Source organism: Onychostoma macrolepis, chromosome 01, assembly GCF_012432095.1.
Source record: "Onychostoma macrolepis isolate SWU-2019 chromosome 01, ASM1243209v1, whole genome shotgun sequence".
Lineage (NCBI taxonomy): Eukaryota > Metazoa > Chordata > Actinopteri > Cypriniformes > Cyprinidae > Onychostoma > Onychostoma macrolepis.
This window is the reverse complement of record NC_081155.1, coordinates 16,563,704-16,589,325: the sequence shown is the minus strand read 5'-3', so window position 1 is coordinate 16,589,325 and position 25,622 is coordinate 16,563,704. Positions and strand designations below refer to the sequence as shown.

General features: G+C 39.6%; 1 protein-coding gene across 3 annotated transcripts; it reads left to right on the top strand.

The window, feature by feature from the left end:
* The first annotated feature begins 28 nt into the window (after positions 1-28).
* prr36a (proline rich 36a) lies at positions 29-25,382 on the top strand. 3 transcript variants are annotated; one of them, XM_058777587.1, is made up of 7 exons: positions 29-380; positions 9,823-9,987; positions 11,628-12,341; positions 12,630-12,717; positions 19,443-19,588; positions 19,707-22,412; positions 24,358-25,382. In XM_058777587.1, exons 3-7 carry the CDS (start codon positions 11,738-11,740, stop codon positions 25,377-25,379), a joined length of 4,566 nt encoding a protein of 1,521 aa, XP_058633570.1. In that variant the 5' UTR covers positions 29-380; positions 9,823-9,987; positions 11,628-11,737; the 3' UTR covers positions 25,380-25,382. The 3 variants fall into 3 exon arrangements, 2 of the variants coding, with proteins under 2 accessions (XP_058633570.1, XP_058633560.1); XM_058777577.1 differs by lacking the exon at positions 9,823-9,987; XR_009271556.1 differs by lacking the exon at positions 9,823-9,987 and having other exon boundaries at positions 40-380; positions 19,707-23,594; positions 24,358-24,496.
* The last annotated feature ends 240 nt before the right edge of the window (positions 25,383-25,622 follow it).

The window sequence follows — 25,622 nt, the reverse complement described above, 5'->3', positions numbered from 1 at the left end:
GGGGCCATAGTTTGTAAAGTGACATCACTGCCCTTTTGAAGTGAATTTCGGTACTTGACCCCATTGGATGAAAACCGGGAGTCCGATGAGCATTTTGGTGGCTTGAACCTTTTTGTTTCTGAATTGCCACGTTAGGATCTGGTCAACATCCTTCACACTGGTTTAAGCTCACGGTGAATCGCGAGGGTGAAGCTGTGGGTTGATATAAAGGTTTTTTTTTATTTTTTATTTTTTTTGCACGTTTGTATATTTTAAGCGACTTGCACAAGGAGCCACACGCCTCCTGTATCACCTTGTCTCCGGTGTGAAGTCGTGGATTTTCCGCTTTTCCGGACTGAAGCAGAAGAGTAGAAACCAGGCGCTTTTACAATCATCTGAAGGTAAATGAATGACATTTTGGAGCATGTTTACTTTGCTTATCTTTCAACCTGTTTGCCAGGTTTAAATTCTCTGTCACTTCATTTGGGACCACAATCAACTTGGTTTACGTCCTGTTTCCGTTCTGAATGTTTTCTGGAATCAGGTTTGGTTTCGTTCCGATTTTGCATGTTTGGGTTGGGCTGGGTTTTTAAAGGATGCATCGGTTTACACACACATGGTCTGAACTGAACAGCGGCCTGTGCTCCGTTTTTAACAACGATTCTTTTTTTAATATACGTTTGCATTTAATCCCAGCCCGTGAAGGGCATCGTAACTAATGAAACGACTCGCATGGCTGCTGTGGTTACATGTAGCGAATCTTGGGATAAAACGAATGCTGTTTGATGAACATTTTTGTTGTCACGTATAAAATAAATCGTATTTTCTAATGCAAAAATAAAAATACGTCAAATATTCATCTGTCTTGGAAATGCAAACAAATCGCTGCCTTTTGTGGGGATTTCTTCTAACATAGGGTTAAGCTTAAAATGTGCAGTGCTCGAGAGATTTGATGTTGAGGAATTCAAACCAATTTGAATCGAAACGCGCACTGATAGCATCGCTTCGAAACTAGTGCACGCGCTGGTCCACATCGCTGTCCTCTTTTTACCCGAATAAACTACTAAAGCTCCGAGAAAATCGATAGTGTGAGTGGACTATCATGGACTGCCGTCGTGGGCTGCCTGTGCTACTTCTCCTCGGAGCTAGTCTGGCCACTGCCTTGTTTTGACTGGAAATTATCGTTTGAATCGCGTTGATGTTTTGCTGTGTTATCACCCTGGCCTTGTAACGCCAGCAGGTCTGTAGATAACAGCGTGTCTCTCTCTCTCATCACACCCTGTGTCTCATTCTAGAAGTTCATGACCGCTTGGCCCGGATATTTACGCGGCCTGAGGGAACTGTTGCCCATTCACGAGCAGTTCTTTCATGAGCGGTCGTTTTGTGTGGAAACTGTTGATTTTAAGGTGCATTCACTAATTTCTTGTAAATTAAAGGGGTTAGATAAAGAGATGGGCTGAGAAATAAAATTATATACTGAGACTAAAATGATACACTCACATGAGAGGAAGACTCCAGACAATTTACGGCAGAAGCCGTTTAGTTCTACCTGGAGCGGGTCGCCCCTCATGGGCGTGGCCATGAAGTCACGTGACCAGCTGTATGGTAAAATTAACTAGTTGGTATTTTTAACAATATTATGTTCACTTTGTACAGTGATTTTAGACGGTACTCAAAGCTTAAACCTGTAAGTAGGGTAAACGTACCTATTAAGCACGCTTCCATTTTTGAGATCAGATTATAAAAAGAAAAAATAATGTATTTTCCTACTTGATGTCTTAACCAATTGATATGTTTGTTACTATATACCTCATTGCACACTGAGATGTGGGTCTCCGTGTGTTCACACTGTCTGGCAGCCATTTTGAAAGCTGTCTAAAAACTTTCACCAAAAGAGTAGCCCCTTAAATGTGCTTTTTCTTTTTTCTTTTTAAAAAAAAAAAAGATGTTTAAGCCTTTATTTTGGGTAAGTTTCACTACTTGTTGTAAAATTAAGACATTAATGTTCTGACTTTTGCATATTATAACCTGGAACTTGGATGTGGGAAATAATTACATTAGATCCAAAAGATAGTTTTAGCAACATAGCGCAGATGCTACAGAACACAGTTAGCTGACTAGCTGTATAAGATTGTGTGCTACGCTAACATATTACTTCACAGGCATTACTGGCTTGTACTTTTACATCCATAATATTATAAATTTACAGTTTATTGCTGGTCTGTGGTTTTGCACTGCTGTAATTTTTAAAGATTTCATATTATTTTAAGGTGAGCTTAAAGGGTACACTACTATGAAAATCACACAGCTTCATTGTGACATCAATAAGAAAGTATCATTTTATAGATATTGTTAATAATAGTTGTTTATATTAAAATATGTATGAACTTAATACATGACAGACTATTTATTTAGCAAAATCCTGTCATTGTAATAAATGTTACATGAAATGTATAAAAAATTGTTGCTGCTCCAATTAAGCTCAGTGTTCTGTTTTTTTTTTTTTTTTTTTCCCCAAGAAAACATGATGTGAGCTTAATGGGAACAGGCACAGCCGGACTGTTTGAATTTAATGATGTATATCTTAATTGAAATGCTTTTGTCATTTAAAATAAAATTAAATATTTTTGTGTGAGAGATTAATACTTTATTTTAACATAACTTTTTGTACTGAAACCAATATCTTGTGCACTAAAAATGTCTCAATGTAGATTTTGGTGAGCTTAATAGGTACGTTTACCCTACTTCTAAGCAATTAGACTAACAGCATAGTCCAGATAGAATTGATTGGCATATGTTCTATTTGCCAGAAAGTCCAAATAGAATAAGTACAAGTGGAAAAAAGATTATGCATCCAAGCTGCCAAGTGTTACTATAAAGTCCAAAACCACTGGTACTATTAGGTTGAATAAGAGACAGCTAAACAAAAACTTACTGAGCTCACCTAATTTGCAAGGGATCAAATTCTTTGCAGGGTAATTTTAATCAACCTTGTCGATGTCATATAATGCCTTATATGAATCCACTGATGTCTTGCTAAGACCATAATGGTCTATTGTGTCCTCCCAGTTGTCTCAGGAATTCGTCATACACTTTGTAATGCCAGCTGTTGTAATGGTCCCCCCCCCCCCAAAAACCCGATTGACTTGTTCGAACAGTCCAGAACTAAAACCAATTTGATGCTAGAATGGTAGAACAAAGAATTCATGAAAATAGGGCCTGCTTGTCCTAAGATTTATGATGGCCCCTCTCTGTTTAGACGTGTGCCTGAGCTCAGGTCGGTCAGAATGGGGTTGAGCAGGGCCGCTGCTGTCATTGGTTGTTTTAGCCACACTCCTCAATGAAGGACTCCTGACACTAACGGCTTTGTTTAAACAGGACGCCCACACCAGTCTCTCTTGCTGCTTGGCTAGACTTGGTTCACTTTTGGCATTATGTAGCGATTGATTGTGCTTTCTATTGCATCCTGTGAGCTAATGATTTCATCACTTGTTGAGTCATCTTGTGCTGGAACCGATATAGGTTTTGTCATTGTGGTGTTGTGATTTTGGTTTGCTGATCCCTCTCAAGTCTGTGGTCTGTGTTTTTTGCAGACAAACTCAGATTCTTTTTCTGCCATTTTTCCACACATCACTTCTTTGCTGAGTTAAGGTGCGGTCAAGTTAGCAGAATTTCGGCTAATTTTACGTTAGCAGTCATTTCAGTTGGAATCCACCTACTGCACCCATCATGTTTTAAAGGGATGGTTCACCCCAAAATGACAAATGTCATAATTTACTCCCTTCAAATTATTCCAAACCTTTCTGCTGTGAAGCACAAAGGAAGATATTTTGAAGAATGTTGGTAACCAAACAGTTGACGGTAGCCATCGACTTCCATAGTATGGGAAAAATGCTATTTAAATCGATGTCCACCATCAACTGTTTGGTTGTCATCATTCTTCAAAATATCATCTTTTGTGTTCAACAGAAGAAAGAAACTCATACAGTTTGAACTTGTGGAGGTGACACAATTTTCACCTTTGGGTTAACTATCCCAGCACTGACTGTTGATCTTAGAATATTATCCACTTAATTTAGTAAAAGTTGTTTTTATGCATCTCTATCGATGTGACTGTTGCATTGGCCAAGACAGATTGTACCACTTAGCAGCTTTTGAGATGTGTGGTTGACTCCAGCTTAGCCGTGACCTCACAGTGGGGTGGTCGAGTTGAACAAGCAGATGCCCAGCAAGGAAGCAGCTCCAATTTTCTGTTACGCATTAATGAAATAAACCATGTTAATCGTCAAATCGGTTTGCTTATGCACCTATCCATTGCCTTTCAAATACTTTAACCTGAATTCAGTCATATGTTTAATCAATTCTGTTTACATTTAATAGTATGAACTGGATTGACTCCAGTTGCAGTAATGTAAATTCCAGACTACCATCAAATCCTGGTACTCTTTTGTTTCCTATGAAATGGTTTCCTGAGTTTTTACTATTGGGATAATCTGCTCAGCGCTTGACGTCAGTTTTGCATTTGGAAAGAACATTTTGAAATGCCACGTTATTATATTAAATCCTTCTTGGTGGTTTTATAACCCCATAATCTGCTAAAACACTGGCACTGGCAAAAGAGCTTTTAACTGTCTACAAACTAGTGCTAGATAACTTGGCAGACAGTTTGTTTGTGTGTGTTTTTAGATGGAGCTGATGTCCTGTTTTAATCCTCCTGGGCTCCATCCCTATCCATCACAGCGTCCTGCTGCGTGTCCAGTATGCAAACTACACCCAAACCATCACGCCACCATTTACCATCTGTTCTTTCTCTCCTTCTCCCGCTCATAATTCACTCCCTCTCCAAAACCTCTATGACGCTAATATTTTTTTTGTCAGTCTGCCTTGAACATGTGAGATGGTTGCAGCCTTCACTTTACTCTAATTCTGCCCTGTCTTCAATAAGATAAGAGGTTAAGAGTTTCTGCGACGGTCCTTTTACACCACTTTTACTTTTGCATTGTGCCATTTTGCTGCCTGTTTTTGTCCAGTATCTCTCATGTTGTTTTGGCAGCTCTGTTCTAGCCGTGCCCAGCCCCCGTCAGCATAGTATGCTGCACACAATGGGGAATGTCCTCTCTTAATCCTTACATTAAGCATGGCAAAATCAAGCCCTGCTGGGTCATTAAGCCCCATTCACACCCTTTACTGAGACAACACACACAACTCGCTTGTCTGGAGTTAATCCTCTTGGGTGAGAGGGAGCAGGGTCGTTGCATTTCTTCCTGTTTATCTGCATCGTTACTACCGTTTCACACTCTCAGCGCTGTCTGACACTTCAGCTTGACCCCACACACAATACTGACCCATTATCCTTCCCAACACCCATCTAGTAACCATTCACCAATGCAAATCAAACTACTAAAGGCCCCAGTATGCAAATTCTTTGACGTTCTTTGCTTAGGGGTAAAAAGTACCTGAGCAGCGGTATACTGATACCAAACATCCTGACTCCGCCCACGCTGCTGGCGGCTTAGTTTAGATGAATATATGTACTTCAAATTAACTTTATTTTGGCCTTTTTTTTTTTTTTTTTTTTTTTGAAGTGACATAGTATATTTGGGGGCATTAAAAGAACATTTTTCAAATTTTGGGTGAACAATTCTATTAATTTACTCACCCTCAGGCTATCCAAGATGTAAGTCAATTTTTTTTTTCATCCGGTAGAACAGAGAAGAAGCCTCTTAGCTGAAACTGTGGTCCTTGGTGATTCATAAAATGCAAGTCAAAGGCTACTGTCACTTTGAGTCTAAAAAAGCATATCAGGCAACACAAAATTACTACCTGTGGCTCCTGATTAGGGGTCAACCAATATGTGTTTCTCAGGGCCGATACTGATCAGGTAGACCGATAACCGATATGTGTTTGGTGTAAAAATGAAAATTGTCAAAATTAAGAATAACAAAGGCTATGACAAACTTTAAAAAAAATGCTTTTAAATTATTTTATTTGCAAATTAGTTTTGAAAATGATTAAGCATAAAAATGCTTAATATCGACACCAATAATCGGTCAACCCCCTGCTCCTGAAGATATTTTGGGGTCTTATGAAGCAAAACGATCACTCTGTGCAAGAAACTGAACATTATTTACAACATTATTACTTGTAATCTGTAGACTCATGCAGACGGGAAACTATTTCTATAATGGTGACCAGTTGCTTCAAATTGACCAAGATAAAACTGAAACCTCCTGAAGGAACTAGGGTGAATGGGGGAGAAATTTAAGTGTCGATTTGTGCAGTATCTATACGGTTAAATTCTATTTCTGTGGGTGGTTTTATATGTGATAGTGAGTGGAGAATCAAAAAGATGAGAAATCGCACCCACCACTGGGAACAGTTTTATTAGCTTGAGCATATTAAAGAATTCCCCCCTTCCTGTGAGGAGCCTGTTTCAAAGGGGGAGTTTTCACTCTCACAGTTGTGGGTGTATATGAATGTTGTGACTTCCTGTCTTTTGTCCGTTTTAAAGAATGTGGTGTGCTCATAAACATGCCGAGATGTTACTCGGGGAGAAAGATGGGAATCTGGGTTTTCCAGCACTACACAGCATGTTCCATTTTGTTCTGAATGTAACTGATATGCAGGCGAAGACAGAAGCTTTTTCTCCACATTTTTCTATGGTGGTTTTTGAAAATCTGCCATATTCTGCACATCCTTCGTTAATACTGAAAATGTTTGGCCTAGTTATTACTGGCTGTTGTTTCCTATATGGGAAGAGTGAAAGTAAAAAGTGAACACCCACAGACTGAAGTCCATGCAAATTTCAGAGGTTGGTTTCAAGTGTGCAAATGCTGAACAATGAATCATCAGATATATGTAAGCACTTGATTCCTGATGATTTTTAAATTTTATTTATTCAAAATACTTTTGTGATAATTTGCCTTTAGGATATTTAATTATTTGCATGTTCTCTTGTACTGTTTAAAAGCTTGGGGTCAGTAATATTATTATTTATTATTTAGGAACAATAATAGCTTACTTTTATTCAAAAGGGATGCACTAATTTGATCAAAAGTGATAGTAAAGACATTTCATGTTATGAAAACAATACAAACTTTAGACATGTTTAGACCTGACAAGTGAAAAATGCACAAAGAATAACAACAAGCCTTAAACAATAGCTTTATGCACGTTACAGAATTTTAATCTTGGTGAGAACGGCCTCATGGAGTTGATTGACTGTAATGTGGAAGGAGTAAAAGAGAGGGACTAGGAGGGGTGTGTTGCTGCGCTCTTTCAATGTTTTCATGTGTTGATTCTTAGGAGTATGTGTGCCAGTAGTAGAGCTGTGAGAGCGCTGCCTTGTATGGGCAGATTGCATGAGGAGAATGTGTTTGTCATTTCTGTCTTTTTTCTGGTGAAGTCTGATTTGGTAATCCATCTCTCATCCTATCGCAATTATTTTCCTGTTATCGTCAGGTTAAAGTTGCAGATTATAAATTTCATGTAAAATTACAAATTATACCCAGTCGATTAGAATAAGGGCATATTTGATAAACGAAGGCCTGCTACTGGCTCTTATTACAAGAATGCAGGATGTGGCCAACTACAGCTGCATGGAAATAGCTGCATGTCTGTCTGTGACAGCTGGTTATGGCTCGGCCCTGAGGAACTGGAGGCCCTGTGCAGGAATTTGAGTTTGCAAGACCTCTTTATTTGTTCCTTTTTAGCTTTATCGGTATTTCTCATGCAGAAGTTCTCTGGAAACTGGACCTAGAATGTGGCATTTGCTTAGTGCCTGTGTATGTCGCTAGCTGTCACCTGCAGATGTTTCTGAAGTGCTTAGTGGGAAGCAGTCACAGCACAGTCCATCAAGCTATTACAGTAAGTAAAACATGACAGACACACTTTAAGGGCGTTCCTGTGTGGAAAGCAGCTTTATAAAGATTTTATTTTAGATTTGATAAGTCCTGAGGTTTAATATAGGGGTTAGGTTTAGGATTAGGAAAGCACACGTGTGTTTTGTCCTCATGGCACCTTTATAATCCTCTGTCTATACATGTATAAATGCCCTAATCCAAACAAATGGTGTGGATTGAGATATTGGACAAGATGGGGATGAGGTTGTGGAGAGGCAGAAGGGGTTCCTTCATTCATTGAAGACCTAGAAATATCAGGAAATTTTAAAACTGTGTTAAAACTCATGGAAATTTTAATAGTGAATATACACTTTTATAATTATGCTCATGCTACGATATCATAAGATACTGCTTGCTCAAAAGCCATGAAACAATTTGCTTACAAATAAGAAATTACCAAGTGAGTTCTTTTCGATAAATTGGATGAATCGGTTCACACAGTGTGAAATTCAGTAGCAGCAATGTTGAACTGGAAAGGCCATGGAAAAATCATGGACATTTGTTGGTGGAAATGTTATCTGCGCTCTTTAAAATAAAGGCTCTTTATTGGCATTTGTGGTTCCATAAAGAACCTTTAACATTCACAGAACTTTTCCAGTCCACAAAAGGTCATTGATCGTAGAATAAGGTTATTCAGTTTACTAAAATGTTCTTCACACTAAAAATAAATGGTTCCTTTATGGCATCAATGCATAACCCCTCTTTAGGAACCTGTTTTTAACAGCTTTGGTTTGGATGATAAAGCAGGTTTTTTTCCATGAGCACCTGAATGTTGTCACTAGTGCTTTTGCTGATAGATTTCTTGAAAGAAGCCGGTTTTGTTATTTGAAGTGTAGTGAGTGAAATGGAGGTGTGTGTGTGAGAGAGACGTAATCTCCAGTGCTTTTTGATTAAGCTGTTTGCATTAGCAGGCTTTACCCTTTTCCGCTGTCTTTGTGAACACTCAAAACGGTTTCATCCAGTCAAACGAGGACACGCACACAATAACCCACCCTATCTCTTCGTACACACAATCATTATAGCACATCTTATTCTTTCTTACCCTCCCCTTATTGTTTTGATAGTTTGTCCTTATACTTATCTCTTTTTCCCTGTGTTCTCTTTTATGCGTTCCAGGGTTATAGTTAACTGAAACTACAAATGAAAGCATTTTCTTTTTTTATTGCTTAAAGTGCCCCTGTTATGCCTTTTCGAATATTACCTTTCATGCAGTGTGTCATGTAGCTGTATGTGAACATAAACTATCTGCAAAGTTGTGAAGCCGACAGTGTACCATAAAGTTGTCTATGAAAAAAAAAAAAAAAAGTCTGCTTTCAATTGCCTAAATGACTCTGAATTTGAATCTTATTCTGTTACGGCTGTACGTCACTAAGTAACACATTTGCATAATGTCCGCACATGGGCTGTCATTCACTCTGTACGCACTACGCAGTAGACCAATCATGAAGGACTGCGCCATCTGACCAATCACAGCAGTGAGGGCTCACGGAAAGGAGGGGTTTAGAGAGACTGATTCTTCGAACTGCTTCGCACGAGTCGTTTACGAATCACTTAGAAATTAGGTAAAATTAAATCTATTTTTTGAGAAAACAAAAGTGTTTTTTGACCTTAGAGACTAAGACAATATTAGCAACCTTAAAAATGCCATAATGGGGGCAATTTAAAAGAAAATGTTAACTGAAATTAAAAAAATGAAACCTTTTATTTCAGCTATAGTTGCAAAGGCAACATTTCTCTTTCATTTAGTTTAACTTGATCTATTAAAACTAAAACTGAAGAAAAATGAATAAACACTAGACATATAAAACAAATAATAAAAATGACAACAATTGCTAAAACTTGAAAACTGAAAATATAAGAATAAAAATGGATCCAAACTGCACACTTTGCTCGTGTTTTGTGTTTAGTGACTAATGAAGTGATATTTTTCTTGTTTTCTAAGGGTCTTGCTGTACTGAAACTTTGTCCTCTGATTAAATTGGATCCCTTTTTTCAAATGTCCCCTTTTTGATCTTCACATCACCATGGAGACACAGCAGCAGGGCTGCTGGGTAATTTTTGTCCTGTCGTGGGCAGAAGTTGACCGCCCAATTCATCATCTTGGCCTGTAGGTTGACAAGTTTTCTAGAATGCGTGTAATGCCTCCCCTTTGTTTTTGGTCTCCTGAGGGACACTTCTGAGGGGCTTTCGTCATTTTTATTCACAGTTTGGTTGTTTGTTTTCCTCTTCTTGATTCTGTCACACATACTTGACTCCACTCATCTTCTGGATGGTGCCACATTAAAATTTGATTTCTCTGCTTGCCTGGTCATTGTTACTTCATCCCACGATTTTCTCCTTTCTCTGTCTTTATTTGCTCTCTGGTTTGGTGGCTTGGGCTTATTGGAGAGCCAGAACAATAGCTCAGCTGCTAGGGCCATCTGTGTGGCTGCAGACAGGGAACAGATCTGATGGAGAGGAGGAGGGGAAGGAGAGTAGAAGAAAGGGGGGGTTGTGGCTAAGGAGAACTGTTTAAGGGGGGAAGAGCAAGACAAGAGGATTCTGAATAAAAGAGTTTGGAAAAAGGACGGGGTGAATGGGTTCATGGCCCCCCTTTCCACCACATTGACTCTTTATCCTTCTTTCTTCAAATCCCATGCCACAATCTTTTTGCTGACGAGCTTTTGCGTCAGTGCCTGAAGGAAGAAAACGATTTGCGTAGAGCAGTGCTCCAGTGAAATTGGTATATTGTCTTTTAGAATTCTGCCAGATTTTGATTTTGGGTATATTTAAAAAAAAAAAAAAAAAAAGTTTATATATGTATATAAAACTAGTAATTTCCTGTCTGTCAATTATGATGCCATCTCTGTTTACACTTGACAGACAGGAAATTACTAGTTTGTATGAACAGGTAGGTGAAGTCCAGATAATGACATCATATTTCTGTAGGGCAGGTGGTGGTGGCTGCTCTGTGTAAATGATCCACATAAATGACTCAAATCCATAAATCATCTTAACACTTAGATTTTTATGCAGCCTAGTGTTCAATTCAGACTAATGTCTTTGAGACCCAATCAAAATACTTACAGAAACACTTTTCCGCATCATTATCAAACTGTCACAGTATAAAAATGTAATTTTTGCAGAACAGAAAAACTAAAAATGCTGCAGTAAAAACTATTAATTGTAAAGTTACCTAGCTATATCACATAATGAAATGAAATGTTATGAGTCATAAAATATACAGGTACCAGTATTCCATTCTGTAATACTTGAAACAGTCACTGTATTCTTAGTTTTTTTGTTTGTTTTCGTAAATTTAACAGGAAAATATTTACAGTGTAGTCCATTCTAGATTCTAAACAACTGAAAGATGACATGGACTTATGAAGGATGTTCGACCTGGACTTGATCTTTTTGTATTTTGGGTCTTTCGTAATGTATAATTTCCTGTATTTTCCAAGTTGCCCTTCATAGGAATGGTTCTCTTTAAAAAAAAAAAAAAAAAAAAATGCTGCTTGCTGTAAAATGTTTTACTTTTAAATTCTCTTTCAGTTCCATGGTTACTTTTAAAATTCTTCAGATCTATTACACGCAGCAAAAGCATTTCTCTGCCAAACTGATTGTATTTGTGTTTTTGTACGAGAAGCAACTGTTACACTCCAACTCAGTAATAATCAAGTTGCTTCAGGTGCGTAGAGCCAAAAAAAGTCACTGCAAATAGCATTTAATTGTCTTTCCTGTTTGTTTGTTTTTTGTTTTTTACAGGGCAGTTACTGAGTTGGTGAACACATCCATTATCCCTGGGTTCAGTGTGTGAGCAGCACTGAATCCAGCGAGCATATCAAGCGGCAACCGTTCGTCGGGTAATATTGGCGATGAAACCTGATGGGGTGGCCACAGCATCACCTGAACCAATGGAAGCCGAAGGAACAGAACCCATAATAGAACAAACTGGCAATGACGGGGCGTCTCAAAATAATACTACACCCCCACAATCTGATGAACCCCAAAATGAGCAAGCGGCTCCTCCAACTGTAAAAGAAGCTTCTGGGAAAGCAGTAGATGCTAAGAGCAAATCCAAAGGCCCAGTCAAAGGCAAGATTGCTGCAGGTCCAGCTACCACCGGACCAGGCACACGACCCAAAGCAACCCAAAGCCGTGTGGCTAATGGCCTCACAAGGACTGCATCGAGTACCCCAACCAAGAAACCCATTCCAGCTAGCACTGCGGCAGCAGACAAGAAGAAACCCACCGCTAACGTTGGATCTTCTGGTCCAAGTAAGAAACCCGTTGCCTATTCTACTGCCGTTGCAACCTCAAGAGCCCAACCTAAAGCAACAACTGCTGGAACTAGCAAATCAACGACAACCATCGCAGCCAGTGGAACAAAGACAGGACCGGCTGCCAGCACAGCTACCAGCCTGAGTAAGAGACCTGCCACAGCTGCAACTAGTGCTGCAACCAAACCCAAATCCGCAGGTAAGATGGCCTGGCATGTATGGGTTTACTAGGTTACTTACAGAGTTTAGTTCTAGTACTTCTAAGATTGGATTTGGACATGTACTAATAAATAACATAAGATATATTATTCTCATGTGCCAGAGACAATACAAACCTGTTGTGGTGCAGTGAGTCATTATGTAAAATAAAAATGTAATTTTATTTAATTATAGTTCTTTTCATCATTATATTTTACCACTATTTTCTTGAGCAATCCCAGTCAGTTTTTACTTTGGAACATGATTTATTTCAATTTCATTTCCTCAGCTCCTGCTCCAAGGCCAGCTGCTGCCCCTGCTGCCAAACCCAGCACTTCAGCCACAGCCAAAACCACTGCAGCTCCCAAAACTAACAGGTAAAGCAGCTTTTGGAGATTTGAGCTTGGACATTTGACTGTATTTGAATGGAAAATTGAAATGCTGGGAAGTGCACGATTGCACAACTCTTGATGTGGCTTTAAGGTATCAATAAGGCAGATTTCCTGCATCGATCTGGATGAAGTAACATCTTAGAAGTGTTTTGTGTTCTGCACACCATTTAGTGGATATGCCATACAAATATCAATGACTGCATGCTTTTTGCAGTGAAGGGTCTCTGGTTTGTCTGGTGGTTATTGGCTCAAGTTTCTGTCGCTTTGAGTCAGACTCCCTGAAAGACTGCTTAGATTAGGCTTTACCAGAGTATAGGCTCAACAGTGCTCTTTTTGTTGATGCTACTCTCTGGGAATGATAATTGGTATCTTAACTAGAGTTAAATGGATTTTATGATCCAAGCTGGCTGCATTACCAATTATGTCTTCAGTCTCTTGTTCGTTCATTTCATATATCTCACTTTATATCTATATCTCACAAAGTTTTACTTTTGAGATTTTAGTCATGTGGTTCTGATAATGATTAGGATTGATCAGTTTGATTTCTTTCCCATTTCCCTACAAATGTGATTTTCATCCCCAGCTGATTTAATAATACCATTTATACTTTGTTTATTAAAAAAAAAAACAATTTGGGGTAAATTTGGTAAAGTGCTATAGAAAGTCTGGAAATATAAGAGATTTAACATTCTTAAATTAGTAATTGAATTTTCTTAATATTGCTTAGATCTAAAATCGTATCAATTAGAAATACCACTTTGTGAGTGTGACTTCTAATATATTTATCATTTAAAGAAAATGAAAATTAGGCCTATATTTAAAAAAGATCTAATAATCACAAACAACTGGAAGTCATTGGCCGAAAATTGTGGGAAACTTGTTTGTTGCAGATGATTACATATTCAAGCTCATCAATTGTAAGTGTTGTAAATGCAGTCAGCCAGTTAATGTGAATATGACTGGTCTTATGTTGTGATTACGGTTTAATTATGTGCTTAATTCTATGTATTTATGCGGTAATGTCAGTTTACAAGGCTGTTTAGGCTCACTTTTGTTGGACGTGTGTTGTTTTAGACAAATATACAGGGTGTGGTTTGTGTGCACACTGTATTTCTGCACTGACTCTGAATTCAGTCTGGAATGAAATGTCTAATTCAGAGAATAGAGTAATGGTTAGTGAATAGTGGTTATGAATTTGAGCACTCATTTGATCTGTCCGTTTAGATGGGTTTGTTTTCCTTTTTTGCGTGCCACACAATATATATTCTCACTGCAGCTTCAAATGAAATGTTTGCACTGCAGAAACACAATCACACTCCTACTGTGGGAAATGTAAATTAGCTCCATCAAAGTCTCCTCGTGATACAATCACAGCATCTCCCCTCCTCTCATCTTCTTTCACTCTTACTTTGTTCTTCTGGTATATGTATTGTATATGTGCTGACTAGACATTTATGGCATTCCTAGGAGAGGACTTTTTGCCAGTTTGTGGGTAACATTGTTGAGGTAAAAGAGGCTTACTTGCCAGGGTTCTTTGTTTGCAACTTGCTAAACCAGCCATCTCGCTCACTCCGTTTATAGTTTCATGGGACTTGGATGAGTGCTGTGCTTACCAAATCAAATTTCCCTTGTATTTGGAGTTTTTGGTCTGTTTCAAAGTGAGCCTCTTGAATTTCTGAACTCTTAAGTCATCGACCATTTTCATTTCCCTTGAACCAAGCTGCTGGTTAGTCTTTCACCGTTTGTTTTCCTTTTTCCTTTGCTACAAAATTACTGGTAAACCAGATGGCTTCTGTTACATTATACCACAAGACGAATATTTAAAAATGAATGAGCTTATAAATTTTGAAATGGTGCTAATGAGGTCGAAAATAAAAGGACCACACACCCTTAAATGTCTAGAATGAATGGAGCAGTTAAGTTTTAAAACCATGTTTAACTGGAATATAATGGAAATTCACTGCCTGAGGCTCTGCTGAGTGACACTCATTTAATCTGGAACAGTACCTTCATCCTAATGGCCATTACTTAATTTAAACTTAATTATTGATATGCAAATGTCTGTGCCGGTGGGTGTTGTGTTCTTTCCGTTTGTGATAAAGGGAGATTGCTCCTGTTTGATTGCTACGTCTTTGACCTCTTTTATATTGTCGTCTTAAACTTCTCAACCCATTATTTTATTGTTTAGCAGCTGGAAAAATAGATATATAATGGTCAACAGTCTTATTGTCTGTTAGTCTTGTCTTTATCACAATCATAGCCATGGCAATTTTATGTTCTGTTTGGCCACGAAGATAATGAGCCCTAGAAAAGCAAAGTTGTTTTTTTTTTTTTGTAAAAACCTAAGCCTTTGGATGTCTGCGGCCAGTGTCTCTGTGGAAACTTTTTGGTTTGTACTTTCCATCTGCATCATTTTAATTGAGTTTTGGTGCCTCTGATAGGCATAATGCTACAGAAATGAAGATAAAGATGCAAATATGTTGACCTTAGTTGCTGTGCTATGCTTATTTTATACCTTAATGCTCTCCTGTTATGTTAGTTGCCCTCTATTTATGTAATGTGATTTTCTTCTCCCTCTTGTTGTTGTCTTTATTTTGCTTTAATTTGACCAAAGATGGTTTAATCAGTGTCCTAGTTAGTACAAATAAACTTTATGTAGGTCATAGAATTGTAATGGGAGATTCCAGTTCTTTTGTTCTCATTCTTTAACAATTGGCCGTTGTTTCGGAATAATCTGTGGGGGAGATGTTATAGTCTTGGTATTTTGGGGCCAAGCGGTTTGACCATATTCTACATTGTGCGCTACTATGAGAAGTTTGCTCATTGCCCGTATTCTTTTATACAAAGAGCTGGAGTATGTGCTATGGTTACTGGCATTGAATTGAGCATTCCAACATGCTTCATACAGTTCTTATCTTTTTAAGTTTTGGTGGCTCTGATTCTTGCTAATAAAAGGTCTTTTTATGGTGTTTTTGATCATAAAGACTAAAGTCTAAAGTATAGTTCAGCCATCCACATTCCACGATGGTGCACGCACTGTCCGCATGATGCAGTTTTTGTCATCAATAGTGTCTGCGGATGTCACCATCTGCTTGTGTGGATTGGATTGTCCGTGTACAACAGTGCAGACGCGAGGTGAATGTTGAGAACGAGTCCACTTGGTGGTACTGCACGTGGTACCCCTTTTTCACCAAGGTAGTTCGAGTGCTGGTTCAGAGCCGGAGCCTAGTTTCAAACCGGTTCTTTGTCTTTCGACACCCAAAGCACCAGCTCTGAACCAGGAAAAGTGGTTCGTAAGTAGCACCAAAACATTGTTGGGCTTGAAGTAAGAACCGCTTGCGTCAGGGGCTGGGGGCGGGGTTACCGTGACCAACAAGACTAACAGAAACGTTTGACCACCATATTTGAAATGGCAGCTAAACACAAACATGTTGGATTCGCCGTGTTTCCTTGCCGATGTAGGTTCGCAAAGCCATGAACATCAATAGCAACACAACGTCCGCCATTGTTGATGGTGTGTTCAGGCTTGAAATTTTGGTTAGTTTTTAACACAAACTTATTTGTTAGAATTAAATAAACAATGAAGTTCTTTTATAATAATAGTACATTTGAAAGCTTTGAAAATAATTATAAATCAACTATATATCAATAGCTGCTTATTTTATATATATATATATATATATATATATATATATATATATATATATATATATATATATATATATATATATATATTATTTATTTTTTTAGAAAGATGCAGTGGTAACCTCAAATTGGAACCTCGTATTGGAAAATACTGTAAATTGATAAACTGTTCAGTGTGATGACGTTGAATGTCTCCGACAGCGCCTGTAGTCCCATTTAGCAGCTTGTTACCAACCGTCTTTTTTAAGAAATGTAACAGTTTAAAAAATCATGAGTGTGGTGTAACTGGTGTGTTTTATGTCGTAGAATAAAACGTGAAAGTATCTTGAGCCTGTCTGAACCACGGACCTTATTTTAGGGATTTAACCAAAATCCCATTCAAAAAACCCATTGACTCTGGGACGATGGAACCGGACGTGCTAAAATGCACTCGCTTCTGGGTTTTTGCCTACAAAGTTCCACCACTCTGTGTATTTTACTTTCATTTTGTTACAACAGCGCCCCCTAATGTAAATAAAACACCTTGCCGGTCGGGCATTAGGACCCAGGGAAGGCTGCTGCTGTTTTCCAATTTTGTTGCTAAATTTAGCAACTTTTCAGACTACCCTAGCAAACTTTTTCTTCCAAAAGCACCTAGCAACAAATTTTGCAATTTTTAAAATTTATTTGGTAACTTTTTATTTTATTTTATTTTATTTTTTTTTTTTAGCAACTTTTGATAAGTGACAATAAAAAAAAGAATTTTGCATTGTGATGTAATGATGTCATCACGAAATGACATCACAACATTATTTAGCAACTTTAAGCAACAAATCGACCTTCCTTTTAGCAACTTTCTCTGAAAACTATTTGGCAACACTGGCCGCTGCTGCTACTGCACGTGCTAGAAACTGTTGACTCTATCACACACCGAATGCATCATCTTGTACAAGTATTCTTAAATGAAATGCAGTGATCCAAAACAGTGAATTTAATCATCATTCAAGCAAAAGTTTGCTTCAAGAATGACCACACTACTGAAGTGATCTAATCGCTAGCACACCCTGAGCACATGAGTTATTCCTCTTATCTGCAAGACATATCGGCATAATTTTTCATATCGGGCCGATGCCAATATTAACATTTTAAGCCAATATCGGTCCGATAATATCGTGCATCCCTAAATATTATACTGAGCTTTTTCGACTTCTGATTGCAATTGTAGCCAAACTTCGGAGCGCTTAGATTAATCAGCAAGGCCCTGGCAGATCACCAGGTTGGGTCCTCACAGATGAAGAAAAAAAGAGAGGGGCCCACAGAAATTGAAAGGGGGATCAAATTTTTTTTTTTAAATGTCAGGAATCAGATACTTGTAAAACTTAAGTATCCGATTCTGGAATTGGGATTGTTTTTCTATTCCCAGCCCTGTGGTAGACAATTAACTGGTAGAAATTTGTTCAACTGTTAAAGAATTTTATATATATATATATATATATGTATGTGTATATGTGTTTTTTTTGGACTGGACTATCGCCTATCGTGATTAGCATGTGACATTGCTGTGCTACATGTTCACGAAAATGTATAGTTTGCACATGTTTTTAAGCATTGCGGTTTAAAAACAAGTGATTTGAAGCTGTTGAAATGCAATCAGTGACGCAAACAAGTGACAGCGGTACTCATAGATCGCAGGACTGTTGAAAATGGTTATTTTTGCTGCTTTATAGACCTTGAACCGTTAAAATGCCCGTCTTTGCAAGTATCCTCATAAAACACAGTAATTTAGGTGAAAGCAAACAGCTGAGAAAGAAAACGTGTAACAGTATATTGGATCCGGGCAGCTCTTAAAGTGACAGCACTTCAAAAATCACACAACAAAAGAGAGAAAGTCTATCACTGCTCTTGATTTTAGTCACTTTTGTAACTTTAATCAGATGAAAAATATTTAATTCACACAGTGAAGAATATGCAGTGTTTTTATATAGGTCCTATTTGATTTGTTTTATAAAACGTATACAGCATTTCTTATTTGCTCTACTATAGTCTTTTTGTCCTATTGCTTGTAATTAGTTTTTTATTCTTATTTAATCACTGACTGTTTACTTGTCTATGTATATCTTAAAAATGACTCATATCATGATATAAGATTTTGGTCATATCGCCCACTCCTACATATTACTCTGATTATTTTCTTATTACTACCAGGTCTGATTAGTTGTAGCCAGTTATTTAGGTTAGTAGATTTTAACACCGCATCCAGGTGTATGAATATACATTGGAACTGACCTGTGACCATAGCATTTTCAGTAGCGATATTTGTTTCCGTGGCACATATCCCGTTGTGCCCTTGTCCAAATAAAGCAGGCTGTACGCGAGAACTTTATCAGATCCTATTAGAGTGTAAGGTCCGGTAAGGGCAAATATGACTGTCAGTTATCTAGTTAAAGACAAATTGTGAACTGCAAGGCTGCAAGACTAAAAGCATTTATTAAATTGCAAGTAACCAAGGCGTGTGAGATGATGCAAGCGATCTTCTCATCACTAATTCTCCCCTTTGGGAACATGAAAAGGGGAACTATGAAGCAACTACATTACATTAAGGGAGTGTAGGCTAGACTGAAAGAAAAATTGATTATCATCCATTTCTCCCTAATGCGGTCACTTGCAAAATGCTTTACCCATCCCCACTTCTACTCCCTTCATCACACCATTTCTCCCCTCCTTTTCCTGTTTCCTCCCTACCCAAGTCATGTTCTCTCAGGTTAGAGAAATGGGATGTAGATGCATTAGTTGACGAATGGCCCCAGTGGATTAGTTTTCTGGTGCTGCTTGAGATTGCTTTATGGTACGCATGCAGACTACAGATTACTACCCAAGACAGGAAGCTGATTTGATAAGAACCTACTTTGTACATGTGCTAGCAAAAAACATCTTGGAAGGCATTCTAATGAAACAAGCAACTACAGATCGAAACGTCCTCATCTGAATATGTAAAACACAATATCTAAAATAAAATGGCAAACATCAAACAGGCATCACACTTTTTCGAAGCTGCTCCCAATTACTTTTTCTTTGTTTTCTCTTAGGGCAACTGGAAGTTCTGCCCCACGACCAGCTGCTTCTTCAACTACAGGAAGAACAGTAACTGGTACAACTACATCTACTTCTGCAGTTCCTAGAACAAGCCGCACTGCTACTAAACCCCTTGTTACAGCATCAGCTGCTCGGAAAGGTGGCGTACCATTCATAGAAATAGCATTAGGATTATGTATATAAATTATTTATGGAAAAGTACTGCTTAATTTTTTGTTCATTCCATAATGCTATCAACATCTATTTGTCATTTTTAGATGTTGGAAAAACAAGCACAATGGCACCTGCAAAAAAAACAGTTCCCTCAACAATATCCCGATCTGCTGCCAGCAAGCCTTCAAATTCAGAGGCTCCAAAACCAGCTGCAGTTACCAAACGACCTCCACCTAGCATCAAAGCACCTCAACCCAAACCAGATGACAAAAAAAGTGTACCAACACGTAAGGTGCCTTCTAGTCCACGAAACAATGCCTCACGGCCAGCATCAGGCAAGAACATTGCAGCATCTCCCAGTCACAAACAACCAGGTAGCATGGTCAGTGCAAAGCTTCAGCCAGCTAAACCAACACAGTCTATCAAAGGAAAACTGGATGATAAAGAACCTGAAACAAAACCTGATGATGAAGAACCTGCAACAAAACCCAATGATAAAGAACCTGCAACAAAACCCAATGATAAAGAACCTGCAACAAAACCCAATGATAAAGAACCTGCAGCAGAACATGTGCAACTTTCAGCAGCTGCAGTAGCTACTGTAGCTGTAGCAACAGCTACAGCTGCAGCCATAGCCAGGGAAGAGTCTGTTTCAGGGCTTGAAGCTACTCCAACTGTAGAGAGTTCTCTGGATGTTCCAGCCTCTTCTTTAGATGTTCAGGAAGTGGTAGATGTGCAGGTCACTAATGTCAGCTCTCAAAGTGTGCTGGATATTTATAACACCGAGCCAGAGGCTCAAGAGGCCTTAATAGAAGCCGGTTCTATTGAAGTGGCTTGTCCAACATCATCTGTAGTCGATCAGGAATTTGAAGAGCAGGTATCTAGAAAAGTTGATGAAAAGCTTATTGCGGCTGAGGCACCAGTTGCACAAGAAGCAACTGAGCAGGAAAGCTTAACTGCTTTGCAATTTGATAACTCTGCAGCTGCCATAGTGTCTTCTGGTGTAGAGGTGGCTGAAAAAGCAGAAAGGATTAACAGTGACTGTTCTGAAGATGTGGAAGAAGAAGAGAGGGAAGGCAGTCAACAAGTGTCTCTGTCAGAAATGAGTGGCACCCAGCCTACTGAAGAGTCTCGACCTGGGTCAGCTGGGCTTGCCAGCTCTGTTTGGCGGGCAGGGGCCTTGCTGTCTGAGCTTGACTCTGAGGATGTGAGTTGCAGCCAGCAGGGAGCATCAGAGCTAAGTGCTCCAGGTGTCCTGGAGGGCACGGAGAGCATGGATGATCTAGGGGATGCAAGCCTTAAAGGAGCTGATGGTGAAGGTGCATCTGTTGGGTCCCCTGACTTTGAGAAGGCTTCTGATATTCTTACTAATGAAGATGATGATGATGATGAAGATGATGATGACCGAGTCTGTGACATGGAGGTTGGGTCCGAAAGAGCAGAGGACTCTCATAGGCAGAATCATGACAACGAGGATGATGAAGAGGATGAAGATGTAGAAATGGCAAGCGAGGGCATTACTGAGAGTGGGCTTGAAAGTTATGGGAATGCAGATGAGGACGACTTGACTGAAGACTATAGATTAGACAACTTGAACCGAATCCAGCCTCCTCCTATGGTTCCTTCTGCCTCTCCAGCATCCCAGTGGAACCAGCCTAGTTACTTTGCTGATGCCTGGGCCCAGCCACCACAACCTGCCTCTACACTTCTTTCAAGTCCTTCCTCTGAATGTTGGCAAGCAGACCCGGAAACCCCAACACAGACACCTGCTCAAGCAAGACTTGATGTTAGCTCTGAAAGGGGCTCTCCATCAAACCTTTTGGAGCCTCCACCTTGCACACCTCAACAAGCCCCAATATCTGCTGCAGAGGGGAATGTTGGCCCCAAACTAGCCTTGACACCCTCTCAAACCTGCGAGTTCCAGCCTGATACTTCCAGTGACCCTGACCTAGCATCTGACAGTAACAGAGACACAAGTTTACCAGAAGAGGTGAAAGACAACAACTTTTCACGTACTGAGATTCATCCTAAAGTGGAGCTCCAGCCAGAACCACTAAACCCTGTCCCCACGGTCTTGCCAGACATCATGCAGGATCTAGGCATCCACCTTGAACGAGCTGAGGAGGAAGAGGAACCTGAAACTCTGCCGGCTGATGATGTACTGGGTGGTCCAGCAACTGCTCCATCATCTCCTTCATCAGCTACTGAAGATGAGGCAAGTGACACAGAAGGTGAAATGCAGATCAGTGACCCTCAAGCTGAGCTATCTGGCACTGGCAATGCCTGTGGAACAGCACCTGCGGGCCGCAACTTGTCAACTCTAGAGGAATGTGAAGAAATGGGTGGGGAGAATGGCGGTGGTGGTAGTGAGACCCCTCAGTCTGCCACTTCTGCTGCATCCTATGGCTTTGACTACATGACCTCTAACTCCAATGCCCAGTCATCTGCCGAGAGTTGCAGCAAGAGTCCTGGCATCTTTTCTCTAGAAAATGAAGAGCAGCTCCCAGATGAGGCCAAGGATCCATCGCTTCTTAAAGAGTTGACCCTGATACCCACTACTGCATCTGAGGAAAAGATTGACCCTGTTAAAAGCCAACATGCAGAGTTCCAGTCTCACCCAGAGCAGCAGTACATGCTGTGTGGAGAGTCCAGTGAGCTGCCTGAGCCTGATTCAGTAGCGGGAGCTGTACCCTTAGAGTCTGGCTTGACTGATGCTTCGTCCCGACAGCACCAGGAAGAGGAACAAGATCTTGACTCTCAGCATCCCTACTACTCCACTATATGCGAAAAGACTGATAGTCCCCTGGCAGGTAACGTATAGAGTGCACTTTAAAATCCACCTTCCAGTGTACCTTGATGTCATCTCTATATAAGGGTTTTGTCTAGCTTGGGGTTTCCGTGTTGATGATGTCTTTTTAACCAGTTAAGAAAACGCTCATTCAGCAGTGCCACTTTCACAATATGATACAGCTATTAAAATTACATAAGTATATGGCTTAGAAACCTGTATGTGCAATAGCTACTACCATTTACACTAAAGGTGACTGTTTTTCTCAACTATTCTTTTTAAATCTAATAATGGGTGTTGGTCTGAACTGGCATGAAGTTATTTGTTTGTGGAGTCTTCAAAATGACAGAAGTAACCATTGATGAAAAATGAACAATGTAATGGACTTTCAACATATTTTCTGTGTATTTACCAATTCTTTTTTACTGAACAAATGCATATTCATTGCTTTTTGTATTCTGTTGTCTATTAAATAAATAAGTCTTTCATCCCTTTTCCGTCATTTCCATATCCTGTCCTCACATGTTTCACTCTTCTGCACTTTAGGGTTTGCTAACCCCTTACTTTTTTATGTCTTGTTTATTTGGAGTACTTTAATGTCTTAGCTTTAAATAAAGGTTAGATATTTAACATGATTTCTCTTTGCTCTGTATGTTTCTTGATGTTTGAGTTTCAAGATTTGTTTTAATGCCCACTGTTCATCACTATGGACTGTTGCAAATTGGTCACATTTGTAGCCAAATAACAATGAACATTTCAATGGTATATTAATTTGAGTAAATATTAGGCATTTAATATTAAGAAACATGTAAAACTACTACATAAGGCTGAGACACTAATTCATGGTATTGTTTTATTAAGCATCAGAGCACATAAGTCATATTTATTTAATATTCGCCTTAACTTAAACCATTTGGTACCGTTTGTTGTGGCATTATAAGTTGGCTACTAATACAAAATTGTAAACTTGCACATATACACTTGCGCACACAAATACACGTTGAACCTTCTGTAAGCAAATTATGTAAAGAAAACAGGATGCTTGCAGCAGAAGGAGAGTTTATTCTATGCCAGTATATTCCTTCTGCTTGTATTCCTCCACCCTTTCTTTTTTGACCCCACCTTCCTCTGAACTCCCTACCATCCAGAGGAGGAAAAACAAGAGCTGACGCCATCAACCTCCTGGATCTCACCCTCTATCAAGGTGCTTTAAGTCCTCCACATCCTTTTTTGTTCTCCATCTTTGTATTTTGATACCACTGCTTCTGGAGTAGACTTTGCACACCTTCCACTTTGGGACTAACTGGGTGCAACTGCTTTAATCACTCTGATTATTAACAGTTTGAGCTGAAGCTATTTGAAAGGACCTGGTTTGACGCATTTACCTGGACTAATTGGACTTCAATAAATCCCAATGCTGGGTGATTCTTAATCCACAAAACTGGACTTGCTTTGCACAATGCACTTTTCTGTAATACTTCCTCTGTTTAAGCATGCTCACCTCACCAAAGAGATATGCTGTACATTGGGGTGGCTTATGTGTAAAGCATGTTTTAATTTTTATGCATGGATCTATTGATGGGTCATATTTTCTCATTGTTAAAAAAATACCTGTTTGCTTCATGCTGTATTATACTATGCATGGTGAGCGCTCACTTTTGCATGTGTTCAGCTTGTCACATTAAGGGAGATTGTTTACCTCATCCGCTTTTATTTCCTTGTTTTTGTTTGCTCTTCACAATAGTTAGAGGTTACTGCATATACAGGGTGTAGCCACTTTTAATGCACAAATATCTTCACAAAATATTCTTGAGAGAATGTCACCAAGGTGCAAAATTGACAATTTTGTTTCCCACAATGCTTTTTTTCTGCTTCACCGCATTCTGCAGTCTGTAACATTATTGCTTTATTGCATTCTGCTTAACTCTCCTTTTTAACATGTTTTGGACCCTTTGCTTCATTCACAGAAGGAAACTCCCATTTTCCACCACAACCAAATGACTTGCTTTCGATCCAAATGACGATGTCGTCAAAACTTCGTCTCCGGCCACGTGCTCCCCATGTGACCCAGCCGCCACGGCTTCCCACTGACCTCCCTCCCAGAATGCCAAATGTGGTGTCAAACACGCAGCTCCGATGTCTAGAGCAACACCAACAGCACCTTCATGAGATCCAGCAACGTCAGGAGAAACGTAATAGAGAACAAGCGAGACAAGAAGAAGAGGAGAAACAAGCAAGGAATGAGAGAGAGCAGCAGGAGGAAGAAGAAGAACAGAAGAGAAACTTACTTGAGTTGCAACTTAAGCAGCAAGAGCAAGAACTAAAGCAGCGACAGCAGATCATGCAGTGGCAACAAGAACTTGAACAACAGCAGCAGCAGCAGCAAAAACACAAGGTGCATACACCAGTTGTCCTGTCTCCTTCATCAGGTCTCACCACCATCTATGAAACTGTGGAAACAAGTGACGAAGAGGAGGAGGAGGGACAAGGAGTGGTAGAGGAAGTAGAAGGTAAAAGCTCCTTTATTGTGTGCCCTGCAGAAGACATGCAAAGATGCACTGAAGAAAATGACTCTGCTGATCTTTATTCACAATGCACAACACCTTCCCCAGAGTCTATTATTCAGGGTCCCCAGCGAGAACTTCAAGAGACAGACCCTCCAGCAGACCAAGATAGTCCTTCTCCCTTGGGATCTCCTGAACGACCTCCGCCTCTGGAGTTTGACTGGGGCAAGAAAGTGGACATTGTCCAGCAGCTCATCAATCAGACATTACTGCTCGCAGGTGATGGTTGCTCGCCCCTTCTTCTGCTACCCGGAGGAGCAGGTGGGACACTCAGCCCCCTCGAAAGCAGCCTGTGGCCCAACTTGTTGCCACCTCTGACACCCCCTTCAGCCACAGTGACGTCTGTGAGCAGCTTCTCACCCGAGGCTCCAGGCAGCTCTGCTCAGGGTGAGTGGACCGTTGTAGAGCTGGAGACACATCACTGAGGAAAGCTGAATAAAATGCTTGCCAAATATGAACTTTTGAACTCAAAAGACTTGAGATGAAGGTCCATCAGTAGGGAAGCGTATGTTGTAGCATTAGATAATAGAGCCTTCTCCTGATAAAATCTTACAGAGGATCTAGTCATGGATTTGACTGATTCATCGGTTTTCATTCTGCAGTATTTCAGCGAGTGTTGGAGTAGGAAATTGAGTGAACCTGAAACCGATACTGCAGAACAGTGTGCT